This window comes from Ictalurus furcatus, chromosome 6 (assembly GCF_023375685.1).
Source record: "Ictalurus furcatus strain D&B chromosome 6, Billie_1.0, whole genome shotgun sequence".
In the NCBI taxonomy this organism is placed as follows: Eukaryota; Metazoa; Chordata; class Actinopteri; order Siluriformes; family Ictaluridae; genus Ictalurus; species Ictalurus furcatus.
The window spans coordinates 31690218-31709261 of NC_071260.1; the positions used below are offsets into that span (position 1 = coordinate 31690218).

Genomic DNA, 19044 nt, shown 5'->3' on the forward strand with positions numbered 1-19044 from the left:
GTTAGTGTCCTGTTTTTTTTTTTTTTAATTATGTTTTATTTTCATTGAATATTTATTCCATTTAGCATGCCAAAAGATTTTGACTTCAGGCTGTATTCAGACTGTAATCAGATGGCAACTTAGCTTCAAAAGATGTCAGTAGATGTGTGGTGAAAGTTCTACATAGGAAGAGTAGTGCTTAAAAAATGCATACTGATGAAGCAGAAAGTAGTTTATGAGTGAAAAACACAGATAATTTCAATACATTAAAAAAAAGACTAATGAGTAATTTGAATAAGCTTCATTTGCAAATGGAAAGTATAGAATATAAAGTGTAATCAATGTGTGTAACTACAAACATTTACTAATGTTTGGATATATTAATAAGGTATAATAACTACAAAGTTTACTAAAGTTTGGATATGTTAATAAGGTATATTAACTACAAAGTTTACTAAAGTTTGGATATGTTAATAAGGTAGAATAATTAAAGATTTACTAATGTTTGGATATGCTAGTAAGGTATAATAACTACAAAGTTTACTAATGTTTGGATATGTTAATAAGGTATAATAACTACAAAGTTTACTAAAGTTTGGATATGTTAATAAGGTATATTAACTACAAAGTTTACTAAAGTTTGGATATGTTAATAAGGTATATTAACTACAAAGTTTACTAAAGTTTGGATATGTTAATAAGGTATATTAACTACAAAGTTTACTAATGTTTGGATATGTTAATAAGGTAGAATAATTAAAAATTTACTAATGTTTGGATATGTTAATAAGGTAGAATAATTAAAAATTTACTAATGTTTGGATATGTTAATAAGGTATAATAACTGCAAAGTTTACTAATGTTTAGATATGTTAATAAGGTATAATCTGGTGTGTATAGCCGACAGTGAGAATTATTTGTGGGAAACATTACCTAAATCCATAGTACACTTGTTGATCAAGTTATATTCTAAGTGCGTATTGAGTTAGATGAATTCTGAGTCCTACTGAGCACTAGGCCTAATTGTTTTCTGTGTCAGTCCGTACCTCTCTGCACAGCAAGCATAATCTAAAACTATAAAACACTTTCTAACAAATGGTATTCTAAGTGTGTACATTAAGAACCTTGTGTTTGTCTAAAGCAACTCTAAAGTTACTCTATGGCAATAAAAAAAGCAATTAGACACATATCAGAACTGGGTTTCCAAACAAAACCCTCTACGCTTGCAAATCAGTGTCAAAAGAACAGATAAGACTTCCAGGAGGAAGGGTACCAGGCTGAGATTATAGGGTGAATTATGGGACAAAGTAAAAACCCCTGGTCTGGTAAAACTTTTAAAGAAAATACAACTGACAACGTATGCACCACAGATATATGGTATCATATGGATATGAATAATTAGTTAAGACAATGGAGATTGGTTTGTTTCTAGAAAGAAAAGGTGAATGGCCCACCTAGGGATAATTTTACTGCTTCATAGAGGTATATAAAGACATGTTTGTGTATGTATAATTCGGACCTTCTGCAGACTTTCTCACTTTATTGGTTCAATAAAGTTTACTTGTTTTTGACATCTACGAACCCTCTGTCTCTGAAGTCTCTGACTTAGGCTGGAAATATTGTTTTCCACTACATAATTTTTCCATGACAAACAAACAAAACAACATTGTGTGTGTGATCTTCAGACTGAGCTGGGTAACACAGAACTTTGTAAGATATTTCTGCTTTTTCATTGAATGTTTTATCTTGTTTGAGTGATTACTTCATTTGTACAGACTGTGAGTCCAGTGGGACTGTTTGTATTATAATAATTACTTTGGTATCAATAACTGCTGTGAGTGTTTTAAAAATTGTGGAGCAGTCAAGAACTTGGCATTGTAAATATTTTGGACATCTGTGTCACAGCTCAGTCAGATCAGAACTCACTTTCCCAAGATGCAACACTCACTTCTCATGCACGCATGCGCTCACCATCCCCGGAGTTCTGATCAGACACACCTGGCACCAATCATACACACACACACTCTCACCGCTAGTACTGAGGGATGTCATTCACCTAGAGTCAATGCGAAGTATACGTTCAGTCAACTCGTTTCTCTGCGTTACCAAGCCGATCTAGTTAGTTAGTCTTCTCGTGATCCTCGACCCTTGTTTCCGGTTTCGACTACGCTCTCTGCCTGACCCCGTTTGTGTTGTTCGTCCGATCGCTTGACCTTTGCCTGTCTTACGACTACGTTTCTTGAACTTCCCGATACCACGCTCTACACCTGCCTCCCGCTTCTGCTTCCGTGCCGATTCGAGGTTCGTGACAATCTGACAGATTGCCCATTGTGTAAATCACTTAGAACTTCTAGACCTGTATTATATAAAAATATTCCCAGATTGTGTGATCCAGAAAAGGAGACTGGGTACGTTATATGACGATTTACTGAAGGCGGAAAAGTTTCTCCAGTTACTTAGAATCTCGATAGTTAGACTTGGAAAATGATTCATTGTCATAAGGAATTGTGAAAACTCATGCTTTCAAGCATAGCTTTGGCTTATTTTTATTTTTTAATCGTGGAGATGGATTTTTCTGTTTTCAGTCCCATATTTAGCCTTTCGTGTGCTCCAGGACAGAAAACTGTTAACAAAGCTCGTTCATTTAAAATACTAAAAATAATATAAATAATAATAATAGAAATTTGCACTTTGAAAACTGTTTTCAAAAGTTTGCATTTTCCGGCCCCAAAACGCTGTTATTGTGTAAACGGCCCCTAAGCCTTTGTTGAGAAATGAATGAGTCAGACGCTCAGAATGCAGAGGAGAGAGACCATTTGGACCTTTCATTTATATCCCATAAATTAAGTTATAATAAAAGGTTTCTCTTTTTATGCCCCGTGAGCAAAGAGACAAAAAAGAATATTTTTCTGTAGGCCTAAAAGGAGGTCTTAGCCCAGATTATAGAATACATAGCCAATTCATAGTGTTAATGATGTGTCGTTTGTGAATGAGTCGGCTCTATGAGTCGTCTCCCATTTTAGTTATTTTTGTAAGACAGAGTAATAGGGTGATCTTTTAGCCACACTTCACGGCCACGCGCACTTCGTGCACGAACTGAATGTTATGTTGATGTATATATGTGCGTGTTACAAATCATGTGTGATAACATTCTCCATTTTAATACTATTGTTATACAACTTGAAGTTAGTCATTTCTCCTGGTTTAAAAGGCTGCATTCTACTGGAGAAACTCTAAGTGGAGCAACATCATTTTTAAAACGATTGTCAACTTAAAAGCTTGTGTTCATAATTTTGGTAATTAAGTACATAATTTAATTCCTTTTAAATAATGTTGGAGCAACTTAAAAACTTGTGTTTATTGTACAGATTATTAATGAAATTTTAATTGAAAATACAACATTTGATTGTAGAGGAAAAGGTCATTCTCTAACTCAGTGTAGTTCCTTGGTTGAAATTAACTTCATTAGAAGTTGTCATAACTCAAAATGATTGATGCAAACTGTTGCGTTAATTTTTTGTTAAGCTTAAACATTTGTTTTTAGAGAGTACTGACAGTCTTCACAGCCATATTAGACCTGTAGTCCAGCAGTGCAGTGAGTGTAATTTGTTTGGAGTTTTGGACAGATCAAGCTAAATAAAACGCTCCATACACATGGGTAATAATGTTTGATGTTTTTACATTATTTAAGGTTTTTATGCTAAACATAATCCAAAATTATGTACAATTAAAGGTTTAGTATAATTAGCCTACACTGAACAATTTAAGTGATATATGTGCACACGTACTAATCATAGGTCTAAATATTGCTAAAGTTGGCTAAATTATAAAATCCATTAGTCGTACTGAATGAAGAGCCGTTTGGGAGCTTATTGCCGAGCTGAGCCAAATGAACTGGCTCACTAAAAAGAGCTGGAATAACCATCACTAATTTGTGTATCTTTGATTCCTATACGTGTACGTGTCTATAAATCTTTACATGCTCTGATGTTGCCATGACAACTGGTCACTCACGTCACGATGAACTCAAAGCAAACAACAACAACAATAATAATAATAATAATAATAATAATAATAATAATAATAATAATAATAATAATGTAACTCCTGTTTTACTAAGTCGAGCAGTGTAAGTGTGAGTTCTTGTGGCATGTGGTATTCATGTTGCAAAATGATCAATAATTTGCTGCATATTTCTTTTTAAACATGGCCTATTTCCAGTGATGAATAATTAGTAAGATTTGATGGTAATATTAGTCTGCACTTTTTTTCAAACTTTTTGTAACATATTTTATGTCCATTACAGATGTGTTATCTGAATCCTTCACAGTAGAATAAGATGGCGAATAGTTCATGTTGAATTCAGAATTTGCATGGATTACATGTGTCTGGATCGAGCAGCGTTGCATGTTACATAATGGTTTCTTTTGCTGTTGATGTGACATGTTGTTGTACTGATGTGGGTCTCACTGCAGTGACATGTTTGTTAGTTTAGTTCAATTATAGTGCCTCTGCAACAGTGTAGTTTGAGTGATTTGTTTCTTTTCTGAACCGTGGACTGTTGAATAGGATAGAATAAAGTAGTGTGTGAATATACAAATATATATATATATATATATATATATATATATATATATATATATATATATATAATACAGTGAAATGGTCACAAACACGAGTAATGGAGCGTATACTGCACAATCTGTGAAGCAATTGAAAGTCCCTTTATACTGTAGCTGTGATTGTGCTGTGAATTGGATGCAGGTCTGTGTGATCTGGGAATTGCAGTCCATGGCAGCCATGTTTGAAGGCCGCAGTGCAGGATGGGAAATGTAGTTTGTAACATTTGTAGACCAACTTAATATGATCAAATACAGTTTAAATGAAATGGACACATTTATAAAGGGAATTTTTTTTAATGCCTTTCACAAATGGCACTCAGCAAAGGAAACAAATTTGTGTTAAATTGAAACAAAGCTCATAGATGATCAATTTTATGTTAGACTAAGTTAAATACACATATGCATTAGACATATTAAAGGTTCTGCTATACAACAGTATAGTATAACAGTTCTGCTATACAACACCCCGTAACCAATGTCTAAGGCTGGAAGAGTACAGTATTTTACACAAAATTTGCAAAATCAATGAACTTGTCATCCATTCTTGTCAACTTGTCTTCCATTCCACATGATAATTATTATTTTTCTGTAGTTGACGTGTGTTCAGCTCTTTTTCCAGTGAGCCTGCATGTGAGCGCTCAAGGCCATTACTCGCCTTACCATTCCAAGTTCAATATTAAACCTGGGTGGGTCTCCCTCAGGGGCTCTGGACTCCCCTGCGGTTTACTCCTCTGTGATCAGAGACTCCCTCGCACGCTCCCAAGGCCAACAGGACATGATTGGGGTCATCCTCCGCCCCATACCACACAACAAATGTTAAGCTTCCTGGACGTTATCAACGTAGTATGGTCTTCAGTGGATCACTGATTGCTCTTTCATGACAAAATCCTGAGAGTCAAGTGTTCTAAGGAAAAACCTGAGATTGAATGGACTTATGCTCTGCACCTGTATTATGGCTAGCAAACTAAAAAAAAGACTTTCACTTATATGTGACTGAGGGAGGGGGAGCCGCTGCGGGGATCCCGGCTCAGGAGTATGGGGGCGCTTGCAGGTCTATAGCTTATTTATCATAAGCATTAGATTTGGTGGCACAAGGATACCAGCATGTTTGCATGCCATGGCTGGAGCTGATCTCTTAGTGCAGACTACTGGGAAAACTGCTTTCTCACACATTGATCTTACACTCATCACACCAGGTCACTTCTATTTTGAATTATATCCACATGCAACACATGATGGCTCAACAAAGAACAGGATATGAGGTTGTTCTATGTGCCATCCAAAATGTAACTATTAAACCTATTAGTGTGCCTAATACACCAACTGGAGTGTTGTATTGCCTAAATAATTCTGTGAGCCAGTCACCGAAAACACTCACGATTGCCTAGCCGAAATTCATATTTCTTCGAGCCTAAGTTTGAACTTTTTAGACGTTCCATCTGAAAGATTTTGTGTCTGAAATTTCATAAACATTATGAGCACCCTTGCTCTGCCCAGTTGGCTGAATTAAAAGCTATAACTACAGAGTGCGAACAGGTTAATAGTAGAATTGCTAATATATACACACTGACTCTGCTTATACCCATGGGTTGTGTCATCTGTTTGGAGCTGTTTGAAAGCGATGAGGTTTAACTTTAACATTCCGAACAAATAGTTTAATTGAATTCTGATTGTACCTACTGCACTTCTCACTGTCCTGATTTATGTGCATGGGTCTGATCACTGCGCGAGGGGGGACATTATGAGAAATATAAAACGGCAAGGGTATTGGTCTCCGTACTTACAGGCAATGGTGGATTTTTTTATCCGAGTGTGAAATTTATGCTCAAAACAATGTCAGAAAAGGAAAATCAGTATTAATAGGGCACATATAAGTGCCAAAAGGGCCATTTAAGCACTTGGTGATAGACAGGTTTAGCAGATGGAGGGAGGCAATGCCATCAGCAGACCAACTGCAGGAACAGTGATTAAATTTTTGACCAGAAAGGTAATTCCTAGATTTGGCATACCATCTCTGACAATGGCTCAGCATTTGGTTAAAATGCTTAAAACAGTGTTACAGTATCTGTGCATAAATTAAAATTTTGACATGTTTATCACCCTCAGTCACAGAGAATAGTGGAAAAAGTAAGTGGTACCTTTAAGGCTAAGCTTAACAAAATTGTGCTGACACTGAACTTGTTTCGGTAGATGCTCTACCTCTTGCACTAATGACCTATCGCATGGAGACTAACAGAAATATGCATCTAACACCGCATGAAATGCTTACGGGTCGACCCATGTCTGTGCCATATCTGAGAGGTCCTTATGAAGGACTGCCACTGGAGTAATTGCAGATGGAACTAAGAGCACATATGAGATAACTAACTGCTATGTATGAAGCTATTTATTCACAGGAACAGAGCTGGGGAATGATATACAATTACTGACTGATGATAAACAGTTTGTCACCCCAATAGGTTAACATTAGCAACTACTGTATGCAATTAACAGCATGGCAGGTGTGCTTGATAATGAGATCAAATAATTGGAAAATTTAATTACTGGCAAATGAGTTTAGTGTATCAAATATCCAGTGATTGATTAGTGTATACAAATTACTCCATGTCATAATATTTTTATTTAAATGACAGGTAGAATGGTGGTGCAATGGGTAGCATCACAGCTCCAGAGTCCCCCAATTCCATCCTGGGCTCAGGTTCAATCCTCCAGTGAATGTGTGTGCACGTGGTATAAAGGGGTGTCCTATTGAATATGTGTTCCGAAATTGACCCCAGTGTTCCACCGCTGAAGTTCTAATAATGTTTAAATAACCTAATTTAAAATTACTTTATTTTACTGAAACAAACTAGATCTACTCTATTTTAAATAGGCCAAAATCACTTGTGAGAGAAGTGTATAAAGTTCTTGTGTTTTTTTTATTTTATTTCTTAAAGACTCATCTCTGTTCCTTATGAAAGTATAATAGTGCCAAATGTCCTCAAGGCAAAATGGCATGTTGAATTACATAAATTGAATAAAAACATATCGCAATGACAATACTTGAATTTTTCTGCCCAGCAATTTGACACAAATCAGAAAAAAAACAAAACATTAAAACAAAAAGCAATATCAATGCTTGAATTAGTTTCCTCTGCAATTCATTGGGTTTGTATATTTTGATTGAAAACAAAATTCCAGCATTCACAATTCAATGCACACATATTCACCTTCCTAAAATACGGTCCCAAAATATTCAGTTGTTAAAATACCATCATCGTTATTCATCATTTAATATTTCGACACATTATTTTTCAACCTTACAAATTCAGGCTGCAAAAATTCCGGTCTTAAAATTCAAGTCTTCACATCCGGGTCTCACAGGAAGAGCAATGGATTGCTGACGCTATCGTAACATGTTACTCTGGGCCGCCCCCTAGTGGTGGGATTGTGCAGACAAGCCACAAGAGAAGATGAACTGAGCGATATATTCAGTTACACTGTTAATCAATACGACAGTATATATTTTTATACAGTTTTTCAGTTGTTTTCTCTGTGTCACGGTTTCCCCTTTAGGCAGCGTGCTGGAGAGCATGAGGGCGCACGCGTGCACGAGAAAGGTGCGCGATCGCCCGCTCTTCGAATGTTGACAACCATGACATTGTTTACCATGGACACGTGCATTTGTTATATTCTGTTCTGTCTCCTCCCTGTTCTGTCATTGGCTATTGTTCGAGCATGTGTCTAGATTGGTGTCAGCCATCAGCACTTCACGTTGATTACGTTTGCTTATATACCGCTCGTCTCCCAGTGCGCGGCGTATTAGATAAGATACCTTAGATTAGTTAAGTTATGTTCCTTGTTAGATATAGTTATATAGTTAGTTTCACGTTAGATTCGTTCATTTAGTCCACGCTGGTTTTTCTGCTCCCAGTTCATAGTCAAAGTTCATGTTTCTTGTTTTGTGTCTTGACCCTGTTTCTGTGACCGCGACCTTGATTCTTGCTTTGCCCCGTTTATGCCTGTCTTGACTACGTTTTGGATTACGATTTGGATTTATCTGCCTTTGTCTCCTTTAATAAAACTGTTAACTGCACTTGCATCCATCCTAATCTCCCTTATGTTTCGCGACGTGACACTCTGCAAGTGAAGGTGTTATTCATATCAAATTTGGTGAAATTATGTTAGCTTTTACCACTAGCTAACTAGCTGGCTAGTCAGTCACTATGCTTGTTTTATGCTTTGGTCATCTGCATGGAGCCTACGTAGGTAAATCGATTTAGCGGAGTAACCTACCAAGCTGAACTACAGGGTTTTAGTAATTGCCTAGCTAATTATAGTTACAATGATACAACTATAGTAGATACTGGGATATTAAACCCATTTGTTTTCCCCTCAGCACTTGCTCTTGGACTATGTTTTAGAGCGATTCCGCTCTCGCCTGAACCATGCTGTTGGGCATATTCCTTTAGACATGGGTTACATGGAATTCATTTGCTCACAGGAGGAGTTGTTTTTTTTTTTAGTTCAGTTTCTGAGGCAGTGAACATTCCCCTGAACATTTTAGCCGGAATAGTAGAACTTCTTACTGTAATTATGCAAAATGTGCCCAGCATGTTGATCATTCAACAGGAACAAAGGCTAATGGGGCGTCCACATCTCGAATTCTCACCTGATCACATCGCAAACCTGCTGGATCTGAATTTGTTTGTTCCCACTATTGCCAACCTGTTAGGGATAAGTAAACAAACCTTATGCAGACGAATGACGGAATGTAATCTCTCCGTTCGAGCTCTATATAGCAGACTGATGGATGAGCAGTTGGATGCTTATATAACCACTCTGAAGCAAAGTATGCCTCACTGTGGATATAGAATGATGAGAGCAGCGCTTAAGACACAAGGACACCGGGTGCAGTTTGACCGAGTAAGAGCTTCAATGCACCGGGACAAGCCCGTAGGAGTCGTATCTCGTTTGACACAGCTCGGCTGTGTAGTTCGATGGACTTACTCAGTCTCCAGTCCAAGGTCAATTATGCACATTGACACCAATCATAAGCAGATTCGGTAAGTTATAAAAAATAAGTTGATAGTGAATTCATGTTAGTTTTAATTTAAGCAATGTGTTCACAAAACATTTCAGCCACAACATAGTTATTTTTGGAAGTGTAAATGGCTTTTCACGGAAGGTAAGGGTTCCCCTTTGTCAAGTAGATTCACCGTCTTTTAGGGAACTATTGAGCTGATCGTGTATCTACTTTCATAGATAATGTACCTTGGCGCTGCATCTAACAACCTTGCTCTCAACTACACTGGCTTTTTTTCAAGAAGCAGTGGAAACTTTTGGCTTTCCCCTAAGGTACATTTATGATAATCAAATTCTAAATATAAAAAGCTGTTTGATGCAGCTATATTTCTTACTATTTTAACAAAAGACATTAATTCAAGACAAGAAAAGTCAAACAGGCAGTTTCATGCACCAATCTTTTTACACTTTCAGGGTACGAAGTGACCAGGGCATTGAAAATGTGGATGTTGCTCACCTAATGTTCACAGTCTGTGGGGCAGGCAGGGGAAGCTTTACTTCAGGAAAGAATGTCCATAATCAGTGGTGTGTTGATGATATATTGATAATTATATAAGGTTTTATATGTACTGAGGTTCCAGTTTACAAAATCATTTGACACTGAATTTTACTTTTGTATGGTTCATTTATTCCAGTATTGAGAGGCTGTGGCGAGACGTCTGGGCATCGGTGACAAATGTGTATTGTGATGTTCTGCACTCCCTAGAGGAATGTGGCTACCTTGACATTTCAGACCCAACTCACCTCTTTTGTTGCCACTATGTTTTTCTTCCACAGCTTCAAAATGACCTCAACTTGTTCTGCAGAACCTGGGACAATCACCCGATTCACACAGAGGGTAGTATGGTGGGCGAAAGGAAGTGTCTACCATCCTGTACCTGAACGCAACATTGAGGCATGTGGTCTACTTTTTATAAGTGATGCTGTCTGTCTTTATTTTTTTTTTTATCTAAGAACAAAAAGTAAGAATGCTGCAATGAATGGAATGCTCATTTTGTTGAGAGCTTAAGGAAGGACTTCATGTATTGTGTTTAATGGTCCGAGATTTGTCTTTTAGGGACTGAGCATACCGCACATTGACTGGGAGAGTAGCGGCCTCGTTGCTGATGCACACGCCAGCATCATTGTTCCTACGACTGAATGCCCCCCGAGTGATGAACAAATGGCAGCACTACAGGAAGCTTTAGACCCCAAAACAACTTCAGACATTTGGCTGGGACATCTATTTAGCGGCACTTCAGTCTTCTCAGTCGGTTCTTATGGAGTAATTGTCTATAGTAACAGCAGACCACATGTGTTTGTTACTTGATAATAAATGTTTCACCATATGAAAATAATCCGTTGGCAAGAACATTGTTTTTTTTTTTTTTTTGTTGTTATGTCCTGAAACTATGAGTTTAACTGAGTTAATTTAGCCTTAGTTGACATTCATACAGCAGGTTAATAGAGGGAGCCAAATATATTGTTAAAGAAGACACGACTATTGCTCACAATTGAAAAGTACAAAATGTACATATATTTTGAAATAATAAAACAGTAACATAAGGCATGGAAAAACGGTTTCATTTTCACCAAAAACATTCAGGAGCCACTGCATCTAAAATAGTGTGCTGGGGTACAGTAGAAACTTACTACATGCCATCTTGGCAAATATTTCATGTGCCATGCATGTTAAAACAGAACAGACTTTCACATCATAGTAAACATTACAAACAGTAACAGCTCTTTCATGCAGATGCTAAAGTAGAACTGAAACATTTATGCTGCAGGATTAATTCAACAATGAAATAGTCAACGGTAGTGAAGAAATATGCAGTCGCAGCTGCTGAATAATCGAAGTTAAAGTTACACATGCCCAAAACCATACGTGCATGACCCAGTACACATAATCAAGTCCACCCTGAAGGCCTGGTAATTTTTGTAGTGCCCTGCTAAACTGAGTATACAGAAGCAGGTAGAAGCTCTTGGGAGGTCACCACTAACAACTTCCACAGCCAGACTTTCTTTAGCAACATCTCATCCAACCCAGAACTTGAGCAGGTCCTTCAGGTCCTTGCTAGATGCTGAAATCGAATAAACAAAAGCTTATTAAAAAAAATTGTTGAAGTTATTTACAATAACTTTATGATTTACGATGGCAACAATTTGTGGTCTTGGACAAGGCACATTATTCACTTTATTTTCAAATGCAAAACATAACTGCAAAACATAACTGCAAAACATTTACATAGACATGAAGACACACAAATGTCAGATTATGACAAATATGTTTAAAATCTTATTTATATTTAATGTAAATGTATTTAAATGTATTTATATTTAATGTAAACGTAATGTAAATAAGCTAATATAAATTTAGAGGTACATTACTGATACCTTACCCATCTGAATGAACTGCCTCAAGTACCCAATGATACGTTGGTTTGTTTCAGCTGGGTATTCATCATCATCATCAGCAGCAGCAGCAGCAGCAGCAGGCCAGGATATTCGAGAAAGCAGCATGTACATCATGACCAGTAGACTGTTGGCTAAACACTGACATTCAATAGGTTTGGATTCATTCTGAGGGGAAAGAATCAAATATTAACCTAATTTATAAAAGTACTCATTACCTCAGAGGAGCAAGAGTCTTCGGATTCCACTGGAAAAAACACCACATCCTTCCTCTCCATCAGAAGCGACCAAACCATTGTATCCTCGTCTGAGTTGTTTCATTTGGCATGTTCTTCTCCCAAGAACCTACAATATGTACCAAAATGAGCAAAACAGCCAGTAAGTGTCACAGAAGACAGTTTAATTTCTGTCATTCTAAATCATCCAACATATCTTCTAAATCATTCAATGTATCTTCAGTTTGAGAAGAGCTTGCTCACTAAGCAGACAATTCATGTTTTATTTGTCACTACTTCAAAATTCTATAAGTACAACGTGGATTTAACATGCAAACCAGATTTACAGAGCGTAGAGACCTAAAACACAAATGTGTTTTATTTAAACACAAATTTAAACACAAATATCTTCGCACCCCCTCTGGACATGCGGGGTTCTCCCCACCTCTCAGATACAGAATCCGCCCCGCGTCTTGCCCACGCCTGCTCCGGCCTTGTGCAACAAGATTGGTTGCCTGCACGTTTCCGGAAGTATACTTAAGCCTCGTCAGTCTCCATCCCAGGGCAGATCTTTGCCATTGCGTTGTGTATAGAGAGAAGTGCTTTTCGCCTGTGTATGACCCTATGCCTGATTTGACTTTGTTTATGCTCTGCCCCATTACGATTCGTGTGACACACTTGTGTATATATGTATATATTATTTTGTTAATTAACACACGTATAGTCACCTCTGTAAATAGTGCACGGTTAAGGGTGGTTTGTAGGAAGTCATTTGTGTTGATTCTTCTTTTCTCCTGGTTTTGGGTTAGTGAGGGAAGATGGTGTATTTTTGTTTTCTTTTCTTGTAGTTTAGTTAGTTTTCTTTGGTAAAGTTAGAGGGAATTTTTGTTTATTATTTTGGCCTGGCCAGCTTCTGAGAGTGAAACCACTGTGTATATAAAAGGTACTCCGTTTGAAGAATAAACAAAGCAAACGCAATCTTGGTCTCGCCAACCCTTTTCTTTTTTTTATTTTATTGTATGTTGGGGCCGACCTAGACCGGGTCGTAACAGAATTGGGGGCTCATCCTGTGCTTTTCCTTGTTTCGTCCAGTTTCTCGTTTCGTCCCGTTTCTCTTTCGGTGCGTTTGTCCGGCGGTTTTGTCTTTGTGGTGTGTGTGTGTGTGTGTGTGTGTATACAGGTTATAAGATATGGCTACTAAATTTAACCTGGATCAGTTTACCATTTGTCGGCCGTTAGACCAGTTTGAGCGATGCCGAACCCACCTCACTCTCTCGCTAAACCCCGCCCACACATAAGTGTTTTCAGACACGCCTCTCTCTCTCTCTCTCTCTCTCTCTCTCTCTCTCTCTCTCTCTTTAAACATGCCCATACAAGTGTTTTCATCGTAGACAGTACGTTCTGTCAAACTGTCAATGGTAGAGGTAGAAGTAGTAGGGCTAATTTATGGTTTGTGTTTTTCCTGACCGACAGTTCTGTAGGTACACCTAATTTATGGCCAGGGGTGGTGGGGGTGGTGGGGGTAACCCTATCCACTGTATCAGTGGGTCATTTTGGCACCTGTATGTCTGGGTTGTGTCCTTCCTTTCCTGGGGGTGTGTGTTTTGTGTATTGTGGGGGATCTCCCCCAACAAATGTGTTTATGTTAATGAGACTGTTGTGAAACGTGTTTCTCCCTGAATTAATCACACACAATGTATATATGTATACCTTTTTGTGGTATAAGAGAATGTTTCTTTCTGAAATTACATTTGTGGTATTGTTTTATTTTGAAGCTTAAGGATGGTTTGGGTGAAATATGTCTGAAAAGAATATCAATGTTTAATATGAGCATGTGTTTTTGTTACTGTGTGGGTTATTTCGTTTGTGTAAACACATTGTTAGAAAAGCATGATGGTTGAATGTGAATATATATGAGCAGAATGTTTGCTTGTGAAGTAAATGAAAACAACTGTCGATTACGTGTTTGGGAGAACGGCGTGACTTTGAATGAACATTTACTGAAATAAAACCCCTGAAACAGATAAACCATCGATATGGCCAAAGAAATGTAAAAAATGTTTTTTACATACCTTCTAAACATAAACCTTTAGGAGGGAAAACGTTTAAAAGTGCTGTTTAAAAGAATCGTGTGTTTTGTTCCCACTATAAACAAGTTTTTGTAAAATGGTTCGCCAACGAGGATACTCACACAGAACTGTCGCTAAATACATACGCTTTTGTCTATGCTTTGACATCCCATGTCCCCGCTGGCTGACAGTCAAGTTGTGTAAATTCATGACCTCTGTAACACTGTTTGATCTGAATGTGTGATCTTTCTTGGCAGTTGTCTGTCTGTGTGTGAGAGAGACGTGTGATTTCTGGTGTTTTTGCTGACCAGATGCTTACAAATGTGTTTATGTTAACGAATTAAAGAGAGAGTCGTGCGTCTCAGTGCTTAAATAATGGTTAAGAAGTTGTAGTTAAAACACAGAAGAATCTCTGCAACTTTCTGTTACAGTGTCTGCTCCGAGAAGTCCTAATACCCCTAGAAGAACGCTGTGAATTTAACCAACAAGAGGACCTGTTGAAATGAGAGAGGACCTGACTTCTGCTCCAAGGAAAAAAAACAAGAGGTTAGTTTGGCTATTTATTCACAGATAGTTCACATTCACATTAATAATATAATATATAATTCACATTTATACACAGATAGTTGTGTGTTCGTGTAATTTTGTGCAGATGCATCTTGTAGTATTGCGAAAAAACAACGAACCTTTCTTTAAAAAAAATCCTAAATCCTCTGACCAAGTATACGGCTGTGCCATCTGTCTATTAAATAAATGCCAGTCCTTCAGGCTGAAAAAGAAGGATCAAAATATTCTGCAGTAGTTGGGCACTGTGACTCATAAAGTTGTCTTTCATCTGACATCTGAACGCTAACTACTGTCCCAACTGCCGTATAATACTGACAATGCTCTTACACTTGAGAGGGCTGATTGGAAGACCTTGTTAAATAATATTATTATGTTTTTTCATTATAATGTCTTATATTTGATCAAATATATTCTTATACGTCTCATATTACTTTTTGCCTTTTCTTATACGCTGATACGGGAGAAGACGTGCAATGGGTAATGGTGGTGTGAAAGTGATCCTGCACAAGGACATGTCTTTGTAACTGTAAGTGACGAGTCAACTTAATCCTTCACATGGTATTAATAAGGTGCCATAACTTTCTGCTACTCTATGGATCACACTGAAGTTTGAACAAAATGGTTTGCCTTAATATCCGCAGCAGTAGTGTACAAGTCATTTCTTCCTAATTTGTTTATTAACTTTTATTGTATGCCTAAATGGAATAAAAGTTATTTGCCAGATTCAGATGCTCCTAAACAACTTATTATAAAGTATGAGTTTGTAACTTATCAGCAAAGACTGTACTATCGTTTCTAATATGATGCCTTTAAAATGGAAAAATATTTTCACCGATATATTTCAGAGAATTTTTTTTACCCTAGTTTACACTAAATGTCTAATATTCTGTTCTGTTGGAAATATGCCTCAACTGTTAAAATATTTTGAAACCTTTACAAATAACTCTCCTGTTTCTATAACTTTGGCTTATAGTGTATATGACTGCTCACTGTCATAAACCCATACAAGGAAATAAACAGTAATCATTTTGACTCCAGATCAGGAGTGGGTAAAGACATACTGGTGATCTGATCTATATTATATATACGTACTTTAGATAATGCCTCTCTGAGGGCCATGAGGGAATGTTCCCAAGTCAAAGTACTGTAGAACTCCTAAGCATTAGATCACCTCATCATACTCTTTCCATACCATCGTGCTCTTTGCCTGACAAAGCAATTCACATTCTATGTCAAAACATATTTGACAGTTGGGGTCTAATTCTAAAATCACCAGATACCAAATGTACAACAGTTTTGTCTTTCTGCCATCACAAAATAAAAATGTTTAAACCTTAACTAATGTAGTCACGGGGGGGGGGGGGGGGGGGGTGTACATTTTTCACACTACATTAAGGGTGGGGATCCTTATAGACTGTGGAACAGAAATGTACTCAGTGTGTCTCCACCGATTTATTTCACATTGCAGTACAACCATTTTTTCTTTTTTTACCATTATGGACGAAACACCCGTTTCTTTTAAAACATCATCTTTGAATGTCTTTCTACCTCCTAACTAAACCCTCGGCCTTAAGACACGATCTTCGGAGTTGTTGACGCCCTGCTCTGGGTTAAACAACAACGTCTTTACAATATCTTCATGAATAAATAGCCAAACTAACCTCTTGTTTTTTTTCCTTGGAGCAGAAGTCAAGTCCTCTCTTATTTCAACAGGTCCTCTTGTTGGTGAATACACAGCATTCCTCTAGGGGTGTTAGGATTTCTCGGAGCAGACACTGTAACAGATAGTTGCAGAGTTTCTTCTGTGTTTTAACTACAACGTCTTAACCATTATTTAAGCACTGAGACGCACGACTCTCTCCTTAATTCGTTAACATAAACACATTTGTAAGCATCGGGTCAGCAAAAACACCAGAAATCACACGTCTCTCTCACACACAGACAGACAACTGCCAAGAAAGATCACACATTCAGATCAAACAGTGTTACAGAGGTCATGAATTTACACGACTTGACTGTCAGCCAGCGGGGACATGGGATGTCAAAGCATAGACAAAAGCGTATGTATTTAGCGACAGTTCTGTGTAAGTATCCTCGTTGGCTGTAAATGTAAAAAATACATTTTTTACATTTCTTTGGCCATATCGATGGTTTATCTGTTTCAGGGGTTTTATTTCAGTAAATGTTCATTCAAAGTCACGCCGTTCTCCCAAACACGTAATCAACAGTTGTTTTCATTTATTTCACAAGCAAACATTCTGCTCATATACATTCACATTCAACCATCATGCTTTTCTAACAATGTGTTTACACAAACGAAATAACCCACACAGTAACAAAAACACATGCTCATATTAAACATTGATATTCTTTTCAGACATATTTCACCCAAACCATCCTTAAGCTTCAAAATAAAACAATACCACAAAAGTAATTTCAGAAAGAAACATTCTCTTATACCACAAAAAGGTATACATATATACATTGTGTGTGATTAATTCAGGGAGAAACACGTTTCACAACAGTCTCATTAACATAAACACATTTGTTGGGGGAGATCCCCCACAATACACAAAACACACACCCCCAGGAAAGGAAGGACACAACCCAGACATACAGGTGCCAAAATGACCCACTGATACAGTGGATAGGGTTACCCCCACCACCCCCACCACCCCTGGCCATAAATTAGGTGTACCTACAGAACTGTCGGTCAGGAAAAACACAAACCATAAATTAGCCCTACTACTTCTACCTCTACCATTGACAGCTTGACAGAACGTACTGTCTACGATGAAAACACTTGTATGGGCATGTTTAGAGAGAGAGAGAGAGAGAGAGAGAGAGAGGCGTGTCTGAAAACACTTATGTGTGGGCGGGGTTTAGCGAGAAAGTGAGGTGGGTTCAGTTTAACTTTCATTAACGCTTTACACAGCGAATGGAATGCACCTCTGGAAAAAAAAAACTTATCTCCTAGTTTAAAACATTACGGAGATTCTTTTAGCCAGCACTTTAACATTTTTACCTCGTAAGGATCTTTGTTTAGAAGTCATGTAATACGCGTTATTCTTTTTAAACAACTCTTTGAATCTTTTTAGTTCCTAAAGGTTTATGTTTTAGAAGGTATGTAATTCACGCGATTCTTTTAAACAGATTCTTTTTTTTTTAAAAAAAACGCTTTACCTCCTAAACTTTTTTATTCAAAGGCAGACCAGCCTCCCTAAAAGTAATCAACATTTGTTTTCATTTATTTCACAAAACAAAAATATTCTACTCATATATGTACACATTTCAATCATAATGCTTTTCTAACAATGTGTTTACACAAACGGAATAACCCCACACAGTAACACAAACACATCCCCATATTAAAACATTATTTCTTTTCAGACGTATTTCACCCAAACCAAAAAGCAAACTCATTAACATAAACACCTTTTGTTGGGAGGGGGACTATTCCCCCCACACAACCCTCTCCACCACTACCAGACACAAATTAGCCAGATTGACCCACTGATACAGTGGATAGGGTTACCCCCCAGACCTGTCATAAATTAAAGTGTACCTACAGACCTGTCAGTCAGGGAAAGAGAGGGGCCATAAATTATCAAACACACTACTTTGATTGACAGTTTGACAGAAAGTGTATGATATAACTACTGTGCCATTATGACAGAAGAAACAGACTACTTGCTTGAGAATGGTCTTGCTGTGCCTAGCTGTAGTCCCTGGTGCTCGCCCTGCCTACTAGTTCCAAAGCCTGACAAAGGCTATAGGTTCTGCACAGATTATAGAAAAGTCAATGTTTTAACCAAACTCGTTTCCCCTCCAAACAATGGAAGATTGTGTTGATTGAATCGGAAATGCAAAGTTTGTCACAAAACTGGACCTTCTAAAGGGTTACTGGCAGATTCTACTCACCCCACGTGCATCTGAGATTTCTGCTTTCGCTACACCAGACAGGTTCCTCCAATATACGGTCATGGCTTTTGGTCTGAAAAATGCTCCAGCTACAGTTCAGCAGCTAATGGACCAGGTATTGGGAGATGTAGAGAACTGTGAAGCCTACCTCGACAATGTGGTCGTTTTTACAGACACCTGGGATAGTCATATTTGTGTGTTAGCCCGTGTGTT

At 37.6% G+C, this 19044-nt stretch overlaps 1 protein-coding gene across 1 annotated transcript; it reads left to right on the forward strand.

The window, feature by feature from the left end:
• Positions 1-9106: 9106 nt before the first annotated feature.
• On the forward strand, positions 9107-11002 carry LOC128609207 (uncharacterized). Its single transcript, XM_053627683.1, has 3 exons — positions 9107-9646; positions 10443-10560; positions 10723-11002. Exons 1-3 carry the CDS (start codon positions 9177-9179, stop codon positions 10972-10974), a joined length of 840 nt encoding a protein of 279 aa, XP_053483658.1. The 5' UTR covers positions 9107-9176; the 3' UTR covers positions 10975-11002.
• The last annotated feature ends 8042 nt before the right edge of the window (positions 11003-19044 follow it).

What these genes read in the sequence shown, in the direction of transcription:
- LOC128609207 (XM_053627683.1), top strand. Translation starts at nt 9,177, where the DNA reads ATGCAAAATGTGCCCAGCATGTTGATCATTCAACAGGAACAAAGGCTA. An exon ending in ACCAATCATAAGCAGATTCG is followed by an intron (nt 9,647 to 10,442) that starts GTAAGTTATAAA and finishes TTTCTTCCACAG; the next exon opens with CTTCAAAATGACCTCAACTT. An exon ending in TACCTGAACGCAACATTGAG is followed by an intron (nt 10,561 to 10,722) that starts GCATGTGGTCTA and finishes TTTGTCTTTTAG; the next exon opens with GGACTGAGCATACCGCACAT.